Below are 19,459 nucleotides of genomic sequence, written 5' to 3' on the forward strand. Positions count from 1 at the left end.
CCATCTCCTTCAGGAGCACGGAACTTATCATTCTTTCTGACCCTTCTCTCTTCAGTGAATTGTTATCAATGACCTCAATCCTTGTTGCTTATAAGTATGCTCACGTCTCCACCGTAAGAGGTTAAATAGGATCATTAAAAAAAAAAAAGCATCCTTCATCTTAGCATACCATTGCTTCCTTATCATTTTATAACTCTCTTTCATTTCATAGTCAAAACTTCAAAAAAATAGCCATCTACATTCATCTCCAATTCTTTGTTTTTCCTCACTGTTAAATCCTTTGAAATCTAGTATGACACCAAAAGGCAACTGAATCTAACCTTTTCTTTTAGCCTTTGGTTTTTTGGTAATATTCACTCATTCCTTTCCTCTGTTCCTTTTCCTCCTATTGTTTATTTCTAAATTTTTTTTTCACCCATTTGTGACCCATAAAGTCATCCCTTGGGACAAAGATTTTAAAAAAGAAGGGGAAAAAAGCAATTCAAAACAAAAGTAACCAACATATTAAACATATATGAGAATATACGCAATTAAAAGCAAATAAATAAAAAGAGGTTCATTAAGGCATCTTTTTATAAGAGAAGGAAAACCTGAAAGAGGTGTAGATATCCAAAACTGCTTTGAAAAGCTACTCTATGAACTTACTATAAGATTTTAAAAAAGAAGGGGAAAAAAGCAATTCAAAACAAAAGTAACCAACATATTAAACATATATGAGAATATACGCAATTAAAAGCAAATAAATAAAAAGAGGTTCATTAAGGCATCTTTTTATAAGAGAAGGAAAACCTGAAAGAGGTGTAGATATCCAAAACTGCTTTGAAAAGCTACTCTATGAACTTACTATAAGATTTTAAAAAAGAAGGGGAAAAAAGCAATTCAAAACAAAAGTAACCAACATATTAAACATATATGAGAATATACGCAATTAAAAGCAAATAAATAAAAAAGAGGTTCATTGAGGCATCTTTTTATAAGAGAAGGAAAATCTGAAAGAGGTGTAGATATCCAAAACTGCTTTGAAAAGCTACTCTAAGAACTTACTATATATACTTATAAAAGAAAAGCAAATAATATTTAAAAAACCTTATTTTGTTCTACTATATGAATATAGACAAATCCATTTTTTGGTGCTTAAGAAAAAAAATAAAATGGAAAAGATGTCATAAAATATGCCATATTGTAGATCCCAACTTCCCCATCTCTGTGATGAAGAGAGAGATGTACAGTTGCTCTACTATTCTCCAGGGCCAAGCTTGGTCATCATGATTATACTCTGTTCAATTTTGTTTTTGGTTCTTGCCATTTAACATTATTGTAGTTATTTTATCTATTTTTTCTTGGTTCTGTTCAGGTCACAACTCATCAGTTCAATGAAGTGCTCCCATTCTTCTCTGAATTCTTTCTGTTTCTTATAGCATAGCAGTACTGTTACATTCACAAACTAGTTAATCATTCTCCAACCACATCATTCAACATGGTGGCCCATTTCTTAGTTCTCATTCTTCTTGACCTCCCTACTTATGACATTGCTGATCACTCCCTCCTGAAAATTCGCTCTTCCATCAGCTTTTGTGATGTTAGTATTCTCTTTCTCTCTGCCTCCCCCCACCCCCAAATCATCTTTCAAATGGATTATAGCAATAGACTTCTAATTGGTCTTCCTGCTTCTAAATTTTTTCATTTCTATTTTAACGTCTACATAGCATAGATTAAATATCTCTTCAAAAATGGGCTCTCTCTCTCTCTCTCTCTCTCTCTCTCTCTCTCTCTCTCTCTCTCTCTCTCTCGTTTAATCTCTATAGTTCTTTATTCCCTTTAGGATAAAATACCATGCAACCTGGTGTTTTAAGTCCCTTTACAATCTGGCCTTTAATGTATCTTCCTGAACTTGTTCCTCATCATTCCCCAAACTTGCCTATTTGTTGGAATTGCTGTTCCATCCCTCACTTCCTGGTCCTTGAACAGGATGCCCCTCATCTCTGGTGGGGCACTCCTTCCCTACCTCTCCTCCTTAGAAATATCATCTTCCTTCAAGTGTGACCTCCAAGGGAAATGTTTCTTGACCTCCTGTCTTAAATCATCTTGCATTTATTTATCTGTTTACATCTGTATCCCCAGTGGAATGTAAGCTTCTTAAGGACATGAACATTTTCTTTTTCATTTGTTTTTGTAACCCCAGAGCCAAGCATGTGTGCCTTATACACAGTAAGGTTTTAATAAATGTTTGTTGAATAGCAAAGAGTCTGCACTGCCTAATAAGGAAAGATTACAAACTGGAGGGCAAGCAGGATGGAGAAGGACCTTTAGACCATGTCATAGGAAGACTAGGTGTGTTCAGTTGGGAGAAGAAAAGGTTAAGAGAGATTGGGGCTGTTCTGTTTGATCCCAGAGGGGATAAATGGAAACAACCCAATTTCCTGACTTTCTCAGTTAGGGACTCAGACCCTCCTTTTGGGTAAAATAAGTCATATAATAGTTGCTCTTACTTTCGACGAAACATTTCTGCAAATATGCAGCCGACGCTCCATAGGTCCACTGGAGTAGCATAACTGGACTGAAGCAAGACTTCGGGTGCTCTGTACCACAAAGTGACGACCTACAAAAGACAGAAGAAAAGACATGAAGTAGAAAGCAAGTATTTCCTTTGGTGCCAATGTCCCATTTTAGTTGATACCAAGATTCAAGGAAGAAAGAATCCCTATAAAACCTTTCAGAGCAAAAGAGGAAGGCAAAGAGGAATTTTTCACAGATACAAAGAAATCAAAAAAGGCTCAACTTTACGGCTCTTGGCATAGTGTCTGCCACACAGTAGGCACTTAATGAAGGCTGACGGACTGATTTAATCCTTATCTCAGATTCTGCTGCGGACTCAGGACAATAAGATGATATAAGGAATTTTAGAAGAAAAAAACCCCCTAAATTTTCTATTGACTTTTGGGGCCCTTTTCTCCAAATCAGTTTAAAAAAAAATTAAAATCACTAGAAATGTCATCTAGAGAGTGGCAGATCAGTAGAGAAGGGATGGCTTTAGAAATTGGAAAGTACAGGATCATACTTTGAGAGATCTAGTTTAATTATCTCATTTTAAAGAAAAGTAGACTGAAGCTAAGAGAGGTCATAAAGGTAATAAATAGCAGAGTCAAGCTTTGAACTCCAGTCCTGTGATTCTAAACCTGGCACTCGTTTCCATGGCAGTATTCTGCTTGGGGAAAGTAAGCTCAAAAAGAGAAAACATGTTAAACTGTGAGATTATTTTAGTCCTGGTTTAGAAAATAATGGAATCAAAGGTTTGAAAAGGATTTGGAAAAGCCCTATTATTTTTCTGGCTGCAAGTGAAAAAATGCCTAAAGTATCCTGGACATAAAAGAACATTTTAGGATTTGGATAATGCCATTCAAAAGAGGGTATAAATGTTCCAATACCAGACAGAAGAGAAAATATATTTGCTTCATAAAATACATGTGTGTATCTATTTAAAACCCTTACCTTTTGTCTTAAAATACTACGCATTGATATCAAGGCAGAAAAGTGCTAAGTGTCAGGCAATGGGGTTTAAGTGATTTCTAGGGTCACATAATTCCCATCCCCAGGCCTGGCTCTCAGTTTACCGAGCCATCTAACTGCCCCGCTTCCTAATAAAACATTAACATATATTTAAAAATCACATAGGACCAAATAAACTTGACAGTGTTTTTTTTAAATGATACTTTATTTTTTATTTTATTTAATAAATACTGTGTATTGGTTCCAAGGCAGAAGAGTGGTAAGGGCTAGGCAATGGGGGTTAAGTGACTTACCCACAGTCACACAGCTGGGAAGTATCTGAGTCCACATTTGAACCCAGGACTTCCTATCTTTAGGCCTGACTCTCAATCTATTGAGTCACTTTAAATGATATTTTAAAATATTAAATTATGAATTTAAAATGACCAATAATCACTCAAAATTTATGGGAAAGGAAAATACACTAGCTCTAACCATTTCCTATTTGCCTTTCATCTTTATCCAATTCCATTAAATTCAAGCATTTATTAAGTGCCCATTACAAGCAAAGGCACAAGCCAAAAACAGTTGTAGTCCTGAAGGACTTTACATTCTACCGGGTGTCTAATATTTCACAGAAAAGTCAGTACAAGAGAATTTGAAAATGAAGTGTGATGAGAAGAGTCTTCCTAAAAGGAGTAGAACTGGAGCTAAGGATGATTGGAGGAAGAGGAGCAGGAATAAATTTTAGGGTTAGGGGAAGAGCCTGAGCAAAGGCAGGAAGGCAGAAAGGTGAAATATCTGGAAAGGCAACAGATTGTAAGCCAGGGAGCAGCAAAGTCAAATCCATGCTTTACGAAGATTCTTTTGGTACTGAAAAGGCTGCCATCTTAGAAGAACTGTTAATTAGTACAGTAGGGTACTGGTGAGATACTATTGGATGTTAAACAAATGCTACTCAAAATGAGTAAATGTATTTGTTGGAAGTGAGTAAAAATGTCAAGTTATTCAGAATGTCCACAGTTTAACTGGTCAAACTTGGGTGCCAATCATCCCAAATGCAATTCACACCCTCTTAAAAGGGATGGCAAAGGCCACCTTGTTCAATCTGTAACTCAACAAGAATTCCCTCTACAACAATCCAAATGTGGTTAACTAAGGGAGAGACCATTACCTCCAGAAAGAGCTTATTCGACTTATAGACAAATTAACAAATCCCAAAGGAGTTTTCTCTAACGCTAACCTGGACTCTACCATTGCATCCTGGTCCCCTAATTTCTAGTTCCATGCTGTAGGATAAAGAACAAGCCTGACCCATCTACACAAGAACCTTTGAAATACATAAAAGTAGCCACCAAATGCATCCCTTTAAGTTTTTTTTATTTCTAGACTCATCACTCCCATACGGATTCCTTTATTTGAAGCTTAGATGGCACGACCTCAAAACCCTTCACACTACCTTTGTCACTTTCTAATGTAGTCACTGTCGAATTTTGTAATATCCTAAGATGCAATGTCTACCCATGGACACACTATTTCCAGGTGGGATCTAAATGGGCTTAGTACAGTTGGATTATCCTCTTCATTCTTTCAGGAACCATTCTTTTCTTAATTCAGCTTAAGATTTCATTCATACCTAAAATTCAATTTATTTTACTGAGTTCCATCTCTGCTGGGATTGCAGTGGAGACATGTATTACTGGAAAAGCTGCTTCAAACTATATATAGTGAGAGATACTGATGGAAAGCTCTTGAGTTCCAATGATCAGTCTATGCCTTTCAAGAGATAGGGAGGATCTCCACTATATTACAGGGAAGAACTATTAAAGAATCACACAGGATGGCAAGGTGTGGATGGATTATGATTAATATTATGAGACAGAGTATGAGATTGATGATAAGCCTCTCAAAACAGCAAAGGTGCTTCAATGGCTAGAAAGCACTGGGTTTGGAATTGGGAAGACTCATCTTCCTGAGTTCAAAAATAGACTCAGACACTTATGAGCAGTGTTCTCCTGGACAAGTCACTTAACCTTGTTTGCCCCAGTCTCCTTATCTGTCAAATGAGCTGGTGAAGGAAATAGCAAACTATCTTTGCTAAGAAAACCCCAAAGAGGGTCATGAAGAGTTGCACCAGTTAGATCTTAGGGGATGAAAAGAATTGTGATTTTTTTTTTTTGGTTAGTCAGAAAACAAATGTTTCAGTGCCATACCTGTGAACTTTAAATTACTCCACTCTACTTAGATCTTACTTTATGGAGAAGATGAAACTGTAATTTCCTGATTGAACAATGAAGGTACTTAGTTCTTACTTTTTAGTGAAGCTAGAATTTTAAGCTAAGTCTGTTTTTAGATCTTAATTCAAAAAGGTGTTAAGTAATTATAAAGGTTAAATAACTAACAAAAGGTAAACTTAACAAAGAAGTGTTAAGTAACTCAAAAGATATAATCTAATCAAAGAAGATGAGAACTAAAGAATGGGCAGTCCTGGAGAAAAGGCTCTGATATGATTGGTAGATGTGAAAATTTAGAGGAGGGGACACAAGAGTAAAATGTCTATATATTTCATATCACTTCCTCTCTCCGGTACCTTTGGCGGCAGAGAGTTGGCTGGTGGCAGCGTGCTGGGCCTTTCGGCATCTTGGCATGGCTATAAGCTATTGTCCAGTTAGGTGGTGAGTTTCTGGCTGAGTTTTCCTTCCTTTACTTTCCAAACTTTATCCTCTTAAAAGCCTATAATCTCCTTCAGAAACCCAGTGCAGAGATATTGAACTCCCCCTGGCACAGGCCAGGTGGGAGAAATCCTATATCCTCTTTCCTCTTTTTCCTTAAATCCTTCTGTCTAAAGTAATTAAAATTACCATAAATTTCCAGACTTGACTTGGGTATTTTATTTGGGATTTTCCTCTGGCAACCAATTAATTTAAATTTTAAGACACAACCCTAAAATTATCTTTACATACCATGTGTCATGTACTGGACCAAGAATGGAGGTTACAAAGAAAGACATACCCTGCCCTCATAGAATTCACATTCCAAGGGAGACCACATACAAATATACAAATAATATAAATGGAAGGTAATCTGAGGGCGGGTCAAAAGTTAATATTCTTAAGCATTCTGAGTGTACAATCCTTTCATGGTCCCAATAAAGCCAATGCAGCACTGACTTCCTCTCATAGTAAGTTTAAATGAAGCGCTCTCTTCTTTGTCATCAAGTCTTTAATCAGTGATGCTTACTCCTGCTGCCAAGGATATTTTCTTAACTTTCATGTTAATCATTCAAAATAGCTCTAGACAAACAACCAAAGACACAGATTTTATTTATTAGACAGAATAAACAAGTTTAATTGAACTTACAAGGTTTCAGTGTATCTTAAAAAAAAAAAACAAAAAACAAAACAACCAAACAACAAACCCTTGCTTATTTTGCGGTGTTTATCATGGTACCTGGAAAACAATAGGCATTTAATGAAGGTTTATTAATGGATGCCCTAGTGACTTTTGAAATATGTATCTTGTAAAAATTAAATTATATCTAGTAATAAAATTATTATATTTTATGAGGTTTATTAAGGATCATTAGCAATCAAGGATTAAAGAAAACACAAAATAAAAACTATGTGCCCATGGCTGATTAGCAGATTCAAAATCCCCACGCACAGCTTACTTGCTACACTTGCTACATCATTGCAGTGGAAGACAAGAGAGCGTGGTAGGCATTACTGCCAGTTAAATACCAATTGTGATCTCACCTACATGGAGACACAGGTGAGATTATAGGGAATTCTGGGAAATACCAAGGACTTCTGGGGATTGAAAACTAGGGTTCAAAAATCTCCATTTTTACAATCTTAAGAACATAGATGAGCTATTTCCTAGTTTAGTTTCTACACTTCAAATCTAGCTGTAGAATGATACCAACCCATGAATCTCACTTAATAACTTTAGTTCAGTTTTAGAACTAATCTGCAGCTTTGCTTGATAGTCATCCATGGCTGTGGTTGAAGCCTGGTGGGCATGGGCTTAGAGGACCCAGACTAGCTGGGGCAGGGAAGCCCTTGCAGCAGAAAACTTTCTCTTAATGATCTCAGAGAAGCAAAAGAACAACTGAGATAGCTTTTTAAATAATGGGCATGAAAGCCTAACACAGAAAATTGTTTTGGGGACTACGAGGATAATTTGGCAATAAAACATTAACGAGATATAAGGGACAGGCAAGAAACAAAGTGAAAGGCCAGTCTAGAGTATAAGCACACCAAGACACACACATACTTTCAGCCAAACAGGAGTCCAAGAAGGTTTGTGTTTGATCCACAAGAAGTCCCAAGTAAGATCCTACACAACAAAATTTGCAAGCACTCCATACTAACTCTACCCTCCTTTCTCCTCCAAATGAGGTTCAGCCTTGGACAGCTCCTGGCAGCCAGCACTGGTTCCCAAATGGAAAACAGCTGTGTCAGAGTGGTGATAGACAGTCCTTAGTATCTCATTTATGTTTCTAGCCATTTTGCCTTCTATCCAGGGGCATATGTGGGGCCAAAATGAGAACCAAATTCATGAATTTGGGTCAGAAATTAAGGTGCTAGACTAGAAGGTCTTTGAAATCCATTTCAGCTCTAAATCTGTGATCCAAAATTGTTCAGACTTCAGTCAACTATCACTATGTCCTTCGGCTCAGTTTAATTTAGCATTCTTATTCAATTTAATTAGATATTTATCTCCACATTCAGCAAGTTGATTATATAACTGCCAATTCTGAAGATGCCTACAAAATCAAAATACATTAATTTTAAATAAGAATACAACAATTTAAAAAGCATGACACTTTCCACCTCATCCTTTCATGGAGGTGGGAGCTCCAAAGATGTTGAATATTGCATGTGTTTTCAGAGTTTTTGACTTTTTTCCTATTCTTTTAGATCCCACAAACAACATCGCACCATTTGTTATATGAGATGGTACTCTGGGACAAGAAATATTAGGGATACTGGGGAAAGTCCTGATGATAAATTCTAAAATTTTTAGAAAGCATATGACATGAAGCAATGGGTATAGTATATAATTTGATTAACAGATATTTATAGTATTTCTGCTATACATAATGCCAATATTTGCAAGATAAACTGGATGACCACTATGACAAAAGTGACTTTTAATAATAATACTGTAGATGAATTATAAATCAGTGAAGTTAAACAGAAAATTATGGATTATATTATTAAAGGGCTGGATTATGAGGAAAACAATGATCACTAAAGCCTGGTATTGATCAGTTCATCCAGAAGTCATGCTGAAGTCAACCCCCTACCTTTTAAAATAAGATAACTAGACAGTTCAACAGGAGAACACAGTTGATAGTGTATGTAATTGGATTTCAGGAAGACATAACAAATTTCTTGTTTTTTTTTTTTTTTAATTTAATAGATTTAAGAGATCATTAAAAATCAGTTGCAAAATCACAGGATGGGACAAGCTTGATGAGTCAGCAGTCTTTGAAAGGAAACCATGTTGTTATTGTAGTAATATGTATGTTCAACCTGAGGCAACATAATAATGTGGAAACCAATCAATCAATGAACAAATTATTAAACACTTAATATGTGCCAGGGGAATTGTATATTGCGTTCATTACTATTCTGAACTATATTTTGGAAAGTACACTAATAGGATAGCTATTAGAAGGCATGACTATGAAGGGTCTCAGAAACAGGCAATATGAAAATTGGTTGAAGGAAATAGGAATGTTCAGCCTAAGAAGAGAAGGATGAAGATTATAGAACTACAGAATTTTAAAGCTGAAACGGATCTTAATGGGCATCTAGTATAACATGACCCAAAGGTACCTCTACTTCAACATATTCAACAAGTGGTTGATTACCCTCTATCCAAAGAGCTACAATTGGAGGTGAGTGGGAATTTGACTAGATTTGCTTGGTCCCAGAGGGCAAAAGTAGGTTGAAACTGCGAGAAAGAAGATTTCAACTCAATGGAGGGGAGATTTCATAATGATCAGAGCTCCTTCCAAGTGGAAGTGCCTTGTTAGAACAATCTAAGTTCATCATTATAAGAGGACTTGGAGAAGGATAAATGATATGTACCCAAAGTTGGACTGGATAGCTTTCAGAAACTGATTCCCATTCAGATCCTAATTAACTGTGAATAAAGCCCTGGAAGCAAAGTCAGAAAGACTTATCTTCCTGAGTTCAAATCTGACCTCAGTTACTTCCTAGCTATACAACCCTGGGGAAGTCATTTAATCATGTTTGTCTCAGTTTCCTCATTTGTAAAATGGGCTCAAAGAGAAAATGGCAAAGCACTTTAGTATCTTTGCTGAGAAAACCCCAAAATGGGAACACAGAATGGTTTACCTGTCAGATCAATGGAAAAGGAAAGAATTTATAACCAAATAAGAAATGGAGAACATTATAAGATATAAAATGAATAACTTTGATTATAGTAAATTAAAAAAGGTTTTGTACAAACAAAACCAACGCAACCAAGATTATAAAGAAAACAAGCTGAGAAAAATTTTTATAAGTCTCATTTCTCAAATATATAAAGAACTAAGTCAAATTTGTAAGAATCCAAGTCCCAGTTGATAAATTCCCCAGTTGATAAATGGTTAAAGGATATGAATAAGCAGTTTTCAGATGAAGAAATGAAAGCTATCAATAATGGCATGAAAAAATGTTCTAAATCTCAATTAGAGAAATGTAAAATAAAACAATTCTGTACTCCTCACACCTATTATATTGGCCAATATGATAGAATTGAAAGCTAAAGGAATGTCCTTTAGTTGGGGAACGGCTGAACAAATTGTGGTATACAATTGTGATGGAATATATTGTGCTATAAAGAATGGTGAACAGGGTGATTTCAGAAAGAGCTGGAAAGGCCTATATGAACTGATGCAGAGTGAAACAAGCAGAACCTGGAAAACACTGTACACAGTAAGAGTAATGTTGTGGAACGATCAAATGAGATAGACTTTACTACAAAAAGTTACACAGTGATCCAGGACAATTCTGAAGGATTTATGACAAACAAAATGACAAAATTTATGACAAAGCTATCCACCTCCAGAGAAAGAACTGTTGGAGAAAGAATGCTCATGAAAGCATATGACTTTTCAAATATTTGCATATATGCTTTGGGGTTTTGGTTTTGTAAGATTATTTATTTTAAAAAATGAATAATATTAAAATGTTTTGTGTGATAATACATGTATAAACCAGACTGAATTGCTTTCCAGCTCCAGGAGGGAGTGGGGAAGAAGGGAGGGATAGAATTTGGACCATACACCTTTGGAAAACTTATATGGAAATTTGTTATTAAAATTAAAAAAAATTTTTTTTAATGTTTTAAAAGCCCCAAATGGGGTCATGAAGAGTTGGACAACAAATGACTTAACAACAACAAAATAAGAACTACATTAATGTTTATTTCTAATTAGTAGTTTTAGAGAGTGACCTAGGTAAGGAAAATTGTCTTTTAGATTAAATTCATAACCCTGGCATCAAGTACAGTACTTGACATACAATGGGTGCTTTAAAAAGTTCCTGATTGATCATTCCAAATGTGCCATGAAGTTTTTCTCTGTCTATTTCTTACAAAGGTCATTCATTGATTTCATTAAAAAGGATTATGGTTTTTCGGGTGACGGACGACCGAAAGATTTTTCACAGTGTTTTAAGGTGTTAGAGCAACAGAATAAAAACATCAAAAACATGAATATCAATATCTGAAAATATTTGATTATTAATATCTGAGGTGTGAACATTTGAAGGATATAATTAAGATGAAAAGATGATAATAAATATCTATTAAGTAATAGTAATAATAAGAATTCTAGAGGTAAATTGAATCCAAGGATGAAGGTGACACACATTGGGCAAGAAGTTATCAATAAGAAAGGAATGGCTAAATAAGAGACTTACTGGCAATCTACAATCAAATCTAGAAAATGTTTAAAACAATTAACATTCACAAATGTTCAAATCTGGCCATAGGCATTTCCTACCTTTGTGACCCTGGGTAAATCCATTTAGCCACTGCCATTCTTCTGACTTAGAATTGATACTAAGACAGAAGGTAAACATTTTTTTTTAAAGCAAACAATCTTTAAGCTACATGGAACAAAAATCCATTTCAAAAGTTGGGACTTAGTACCTGAGAGGAGAAATGTACATCCCAGGGTAACAGAAGAACATATGTATCATTCCTGTAATCCATTCTGCTGCTGGAATTAGTATACTAAGAATGCCTTCAGTTATGTTACAAAGGATGAACTTAAGAAATCAAAACTCTTAATAAGCACATGAAAAAGTGTTCTAAATCTCTTATAATCAGAGAGATGCAAATCAAAACAACTCTGAGGTATCACCTCACACCTAGCAGATTGGCTAACATGACAGCAAAGGAAAGTAATGAATGCTGGAGGGGATGTCGCAAAGTGGGGACATTAATTCATTGCTGGTGGAATTGTGAATTGATCCAACCATTATGGAGGACAATTTGGAACTATGCCCAAAGGGCGCTAAAAGACTGTCTGCCCTTTAATCCAGCCATAGCACTGCTGGGTTTGTACCCCAAAGAGATAATAAGGAAAAATACTTGGACAAAAATATTCATAGCTGCGCTCTTTGTGGTGGCCAAAAATTGGAAAACGAGGGGATGCCCTTCAATTGGGGAATGGCTGAACAAATTGTGGTGTGTGTTGATGATGGAATACTATTGTGCTAAAAGGAATAATAAAGTGGAGGAATTCCATGGAGACTGGAATGACCTCCAGGAAGTGATGCAGAGTGAGAGGAGCAGAACCAGGAAATCATTATACACTGAGACTGATACACTGTGGTACAATTGAATGTAATGGACTTCTCTACTAGCAGCATTGCAATGATCCAGGACAATTCTGAGGGATCTATGAGAAAGAACACTATCCACATCCAAACTGTGGGAGCAGAAACACAGAAGAAAAACAACAGCTTGACCACATGGGTTGAGGGGGATATGATTGGGATGTAGACTCTAAGTGATCACCCTAGTGCAAATATCAATAATGTGGAAATACATGTAAAACCCAGTGGAATTGCTTGTTGGCTATAGGATGGGGGCAGGGGGAGGGGAGGGAAAGAATATGAATCATGTAACCATGGAAAAATAGTCTAAATTAATTAATTTAAAAAATTTTCCAAATAAAAAAATAAACAAAAAATAAAGGATGACCTTACATCCTAATGCTTCTATTCTATTACAAAAAGCAGTTATTTTATCCACCTGTCTTTAGAATATAAAAGACCAGGCAACAGGTAAGACAACAACTTGTCCTGGGAAGACTTGTATCTGAACCTCACTGAAAAAAAGACAAGAAAAATGGGAAAATCACAACCATAATAATAACTCATGTATATCATACTTAAATCATGTATATCATACATAAGAATAACCTCAGCTGATCTTCCCCTCAATCTTGTGCTATTTATATCCCCAATTTACAAATGAAGAAACTGAGGTTCAGAGAAAAACTTGGCCTGGGATCACACAGGGAATCAAGTTAAGCTTTTTATTAAGGGTCTGCTGTGTGTCAGACATTGAAAGGTAGAAAGATTGTACCAGTTCTTATAGGGCTCACAATCTAATTAACAGGGGAGATAACAAACTAATAACGAAAGAAAGGGTGTCCTCAAAATCTTAATGCACTTAAAAATACTAAAGCCTGTAAGTGCACTAACACTTTTGGGATACCCAGTTTACAGGCTAAATTGGGAGATAATTTAGGAACAGGGAAGATACTAGGATGAAGGGGAGCCAGGAAAGGCACCATGAGAAGGTAAGAACTTCAGCTGAGACTTGAAGTGAGCTCTTGATCTAGGAAGTATTGGGAAAAGTTTTAATGAATTGATTCATCGTTATTAGATTATAGAATTTTAGTAATTCTAGTTTTCAAATTTAATTTAGTTTTGTAGTTAGTTGGTTTTTCAAATTCTGGCTTAGTAAATTACTAAAGATGCTTCTAAATGAAAATAATAAGACAAAGGGACGAGGGAAGGAGGGAGGAGGAGTGCAACTAAACTTAGAAGCCCTGAGATGAAACAATAAAGGCAGCAAATGGAGATCAGCATGGCCAGTTAGATGCCAAAGGAGGCTTTTGATGGTAACAATGCAGTTTGTCCTGTAAGCAGCAATCACAATAGCAACAATCAGCTGGAGTGACCAGCTAGAACAAATGGGAGGGCAGTGTTTATTAGAGTCCTTTACAAGCTGGAACAAGTTGCCAACCTCAGGAGGTGCTCAATGGGTTTAGCAATCTGAAGGAGCAGAAAGGGAGAAGTTCAAGGATATTTACACAAAGGGTTATATCTGTTTAAATGCCTTTGATCTTTCCTAGTAATTTTTTTTTTGAACTGAGTTCAATGACAATATAAAATAAAGCCGGGATGAGGCCAGCCCTGGCCCCAAACTACACATCCATGAAATCTGTCATTACAATAGAACAACACTCAGTTTAATAATTTCTTATATTTGTGAACCTTTTCAATGGCACAACCACCCACCCACCCACCCACCCACCCACAAATACATTTTCTACACATGGTAGTTAGTCTGGTAGATAGAATCCCAGATCACCAGTCTGGAAGATGGGAGTTCAAATCGAATCAAAGGAATTTACTAACTGGGTGACCCTGAGCAAGTCACTTAACTTCTGTCTGCCTCAGTTTTCTCATCTGTCAAGAGGGGATCACCTACCTCCCAGGGTTGTTGTGAGGATCAAATGAGATAACGATAAAAAGCTTAGCAGAGTGCCTTGCACATAATAAATACTATATAAATGTTATTATTATTGATTATTATTAGGAATTAAGGTAGAACAGTGGATAGAGTGCTAGATTGGAGCCAGGAAAATCTGAGTTCAAATCTTACCCGACACTATGCAGCTCTATGTACTTAGCCTCTATTTGCCTCAGTTTCCTCATCTGTAAAATGGGGATAATAATAGCACCCAGTTGTTATATGGACAAAATGAAGCATATGCAAAGTGCTTTGCAAGTTTAAAAAAAATCTATAAATATTTAAACTATTTTTATTAAACCTGAACCCTCTCACTATGTAAATTTTAACTATTTTTATTAAATTCTTAGCCCTCTCACTGTGTTAACTTGCATCAATTACTTTATTTTGTCTCTTCATCTGGAAAATTAAGGGGTTGGTTTAGCCAGCTTCAAAGGTTCTTTCTTGATCATCTGTTTCTCTTTCCTCACTTTGTCTCTGAGAAATTAGTTTAGAACTGACACAGCCTGAAACTCCTACTATGGAAACGAGAAGGCCAGATGAACGATTCTTCTCTACAAAGACAAAGTGGGTCAACCTATTGGAAACACCGTCACTGTTCTATAGGTCTAGCATAGTGGCCTGAACATAGCTGGTGTTAAATGAGCATTGACTCAGAATGGATCAGATCAGTCTTTAATCTTTAAAGATTTTACAAATGAAGAAAGAGATGCTAAAGTGATTAAATGATTCCTTCAGCAGGGCAAACATGGTCGCAAGGGGAAAATTCTGGAGAACAGTCAAAAACTTTTCGTCCTCTGACAAGACTTGCTCCAGTCTTTCCATTTCAGCCTATATCAGACCCTAGAATCTCAGTGAAAGTATTCACTGGGCTCCTCTTCTGAGAAACAGGGAATTTGGACGTTCTTTGTGGCAGGAAATCTTCACCTTTATGTTGTTGCACACAGATAGCTACCATTTAATTTAATAAATTATCTTATTTCCAAAACTATTATGAATTACTTTGTTTATTTAATTTTATTTACTACTACTTATATAGTGTTTACTATATAAGGATCACAATAATGAATACTAGTAACATTTATAGAGCTTATTATGTGCCAGCTACTGTGTTAAATGTTATAGATCTCATTTAATTCTTAAAAAAATTCAGAGGCAGATGATATTATCAGCCCCATTTTACAGATGAAGAAAATCGAGGCAAACAAGGCTTAAATGACATGCCTAAGATCACCCAGACAAGAAGTAAGTACCTTAGGGGAAATTTAAATTCAGGGCTTCCTGACCAGGCCTGGTTCTCCGTCCACTGTGGAGCTACCTAGTCATTTAGAAAGAACTTAGGATGACGGGCTAGAAGACTTGGGTTTTACTCTTGGCTCTCCCTTTCCATCCCCAGCCTTCCTCTACTTCCTTTAAGCCTCCTTCCACACCTTGCAGCTGGAGCCCCAACTCAATCCCCTGAAAGATAGAGGGTGAGGTCCTTAAGGGCAGAGACACTTCACTTTTGTATCCTCAGAACCGAGCACACAGTAGGCACTTCATAAGGCTGATGGTCTAGTCTTGACTGATCCACCACCAAGTAATTCCACGCATCTGGCTGGTCCAGCCCAGATGGAACAGGCTTCCCTAGACTTGCTGATACTGCCGTTTTCTCTCAGTATACTGTTGGACAGGCATTACAGGGGCTCTGAAATCTGGAATTGACAATGTAGCAAAAGAGAATTAAGTTTCTAAATATTCATTCGGAAGAATGTAGTTAGATTTGGAAACATGCCCAGGAGTTCAGATCCCTTTCAGCATTTCCTAAGATAGGTAGGGGCATGTGGCTGGCAATGCTGGCACACAAAGGAAATTCAATGTGGGTATCTGTGTGGATGGATACATGTCTTCTGTGTCTGTGGACACCCGATGTCTCTCTGTCAGTCTTCTAAGATGCAGGCATTGATTTCTTTTTAACGTTGTATCTCCTGGGTTTACCATAGTTTCTCATGCACAGAAGGAACTTGCTAAATATTTGTTGACTGACTGTAGGTGTCATGAGCAATCTGGATCATATGTGTACAGCCAGGAGGGACCATGGAGCCTCATTTCATCTCATAGATGAATCAACTGGGTCCACCCCAGGCAGATATAGCTAGTCTAAGGCAGAAGCTTTGCCATGATACACACAGACGATGACATTCAATCCTCTAATTTCTAGGGAAGAAGTCATTAGGGAAGGTAGCCCCAGGAGAGGGCTGTGACGGACACAGGATCTTTGAAGGATTAATCAGAGAGAAACCCGACGAGGGAGCACATACAGTTGTGGAAGGATTGGGGAGACACGCAGCAGTGCTCTAAGGAAGCTTCTGCCGCCTAGGTGTGGATGCCCTGGGATAGAGCCATTAGAGCCATAACCTACAGTGGTCACTTGTGCTCACGGGGCCATCACTGCCTTTTCCACCCCACCAGTGTTTTCTTCTGTTTTTCCTCAAGAGATCTGGCTATGAATGGAGCTAGGAACTCTTTGGATGACCCAACTGCACTGCTCTTGTAGGGTACAACAGGATGCCATATGGCATGAGACTGCCATGGGGAAGTCTTCTGACTTCCTTGTGGTCAGGAGGAAGGCTGGGCTTTCCTTACTGTCAGACTATATACAGAGACAATGTCAAAACTCATGAGCACTCTGAAAACTCTGAACCTGGAAAAAAAGGGGGGGCAATTCTAGCTCAGCTATTTATTTTTGGTAAGCAGATGATTTCTTAACGAAGCCCAGGGACACTCAGACAGATATTCTATCCTCAGACTGAACATTTAAGCCTAATTCTTTAAGCATCCAAGTTCCTCTCCAGGCTATTAGGTTTGAATTGACCTTTAAGAGACACCTGCAGCTGAAAATGGATGCCAATTTTTGAATGCCTGCCCCTTGCAAGTAACAACTATAGAGCTTTCCCCTTAAAGCATAGGGAGCAGATCTGATTCCAATACTTGGCAATCACATGATCTCTCTCTCTCTCTCTCTCTCTCTCTCTCTCTCTCTCTCTCTCTCTCTCTCTCTCTCTCTCTCTCTCTCTCTCTCTCTCTCTCTCTCTCTCTCTCTCTCTCTCTCTCTCCCCCCCCCCCCTTCACCATAGAAACGAGCAAATATTTGTAGGCATTCCTTTAACCTTCACAGATAGTAGAAATGAAAATTATTCTGAACACAGGATATGGTAGGTTGAATAACTCATCATTTCCTCTTCAGAGTTGTTTTAAAGCTCATAAAAATCTCCATGCTGGGGGAAACAACTTTACTGCTCAGAGTTGTCGGACAACTCTGGAATGGTTTTTGGTTCATATAACACTGTCAGAGGTCCCCAAAGCCAGTTTTCATCTAGTTCCTGAAGGACTTCAATCATTTCTTAAAACAGAAAATAAGAACACACCAGTACGGAGACATTTTGAGAGGAAGTGACTCTTGACAAAAGAATCTTAGGTCTTCCATATGGCAAACTTTTCACACATCTAAATGGGCTGTGGGTTTTATCCTCCTTAGGAGCAAAGGATTTTGCAGGGAGAGATCCCAAAATTAAAGGGGCTCCATCCACTTCTGGATCCCCCCCAAAAGATGGAGACCACAAAACACTCCAAAAAAGGACACAGATCTTTATGTGCCTCAGCTGCTTCATCCTATCAAAATAAGGGCTTCAACTAGAAGATTTCTATGAGTCCTTCCAGCTCAAAACCTATGACTGTATGATTTTTTTTCCCCAATGAAAGAGACCTTGAGGGATACATCAGGAACAGATAGTCTGTTCTACCATTTAAACTTGTCAGCACTACCTGTCAGGAGGTTAGTACCTGGACAAAGCTATTGTTCTCACTATCCCTTACATCAAAATGTAAAGAAGAAATTTAAAACCCATTCTGAAAACTTGCTGATATCTATTTAGCCAAAGAAATTTAGAGGGGAAGGGACTTTAGAAACCACTTAGTCCAATCTCCTATATTTTAAAAATGAGGCATAGGAAAAAGACTTGCCTAAGATCACACAAGCTAGCATGGGAGTGGAACTTAGGTGCTCTGACTCCAATGCTCTTTCCACCATAACAAATTAAAAGAAAAAGGAAAGAAGGATCTATATTGTAACATTAAGGATGTAAGTTAGACCAAAGAAAGCATTTTCTGGCTCAGAGACTACTTCTGACTATAGTACCAAGGAATGTGCTATGTTACAGTAAATAGGATGCTGGACTTGGAGTTAAGGAGACTGGAGTTCAAATCTAGCTTTAGACACTTAACTAGCTGTATGATCCTGGGAAAGTCCCTTAACCCTTTCTGCCCCAGTTTCTTCAACTGCAAGATGGAAATCATCATCATCATCATCATCATCACTCTACGGGCTGTTGTGAGATCAAGTGAAATAATATTCATAAAGTCCTCAAGACAGTGCCTGGCACATAAGTGGGGATGTAATAAACAAATGCAATTCCACTTTCCAGAACAACTTTAAAAACTGATGTTTTAGCTCTCTGGAATAATTTAGTTGCAATCATATCTAGAGACAAGGAAATGGGCTAAAGGGCTGTTTCTTGCAGGTCTTAGCTTCTTCAATGATGCTTATACTCAAGCCTGTGCTTGTAGAGCTGCCAGCATCTTTGTAATAGTGAAAGATCTTGGGAAAAATCAATGAGCATGGAAGGAATTTGCTATAGTACAGAGAAATGGAAAAGAATTTTTCTCCTCACCCACCAGGTCACAATAAGGTACACTAGGTGCTGGAACCATGAGACCAGGATGAGTATGTGGGTAGGAATGTGAGACAGAAAATGCTCTCACCTGGCATAAGTCTAGAGGGGGATCCAAGGGGTGCCAAGTTATCACATGCAGCTATGTGGTCCTGTCTTTCCTTCACCCTCCTGCCCGTGTGTCCCCCCCCTCGCCCCAGCAATTCAGGATAGGCTGGCTGGAAAATGGATTCATGTATATTGGATGAAGCCAACCCAGGAAAACATGTATCCATTCTTGTCTTTGCTAAAGGGTTGGTTCATATTACAATCCTATTTTCATTCCTTATTGTGATCCTGAACGGAATGTGCCTTCTCCAAGGCAATACCTAGGTGGTTCGTGCTGTAGCTCACCCTACCAAAAACAAAAGAGAGGGATGATAGTCTAGTGTGAAAAATATGTAATATTTATTTTATTTTTCAGAAATGCT

The 19,459-nt window shown here is 37.4% G+C and overlaps 1 protein-coding gene across 1 annotated transcript in view; it reads right to left on the bottom strand.

Moving 5' to 3' along the window:
• CDK6 (cyclin dependent kinase 6) overlaps positions 1–19,459 on the bottom strand; it is a 278,423-nt gene that overhangs the window by 75,221 nt on the left and 183,743 nt on the right. Inside the window, exon 4 of the mRNA XM_056800208.1 lies at positions 2,490–2,599. Within this exon, the coding sequence (XP_056656186.1) occupies positions 2,490–2,599 (110 nt within the window). The remainder of the gene's footprint in view (positions 1–2,489; positions 2,600–19,459) is intronic.

Source organism: Monodelphis domestica, chromosome 5 (genome assembly GCF_027887165.1).
Source record: "Monodelphis domestica isolate mMonDom1 chromosome 5, mMonDom1.pri, whole genome shotgun sequence".
NCBI classification, from domain to species: Eukaryota; Metazoa; Chordata; class Mammalia; order Didelphimorphia; family Didelphidae; genus Monodelphis; species Monodelphis domestica.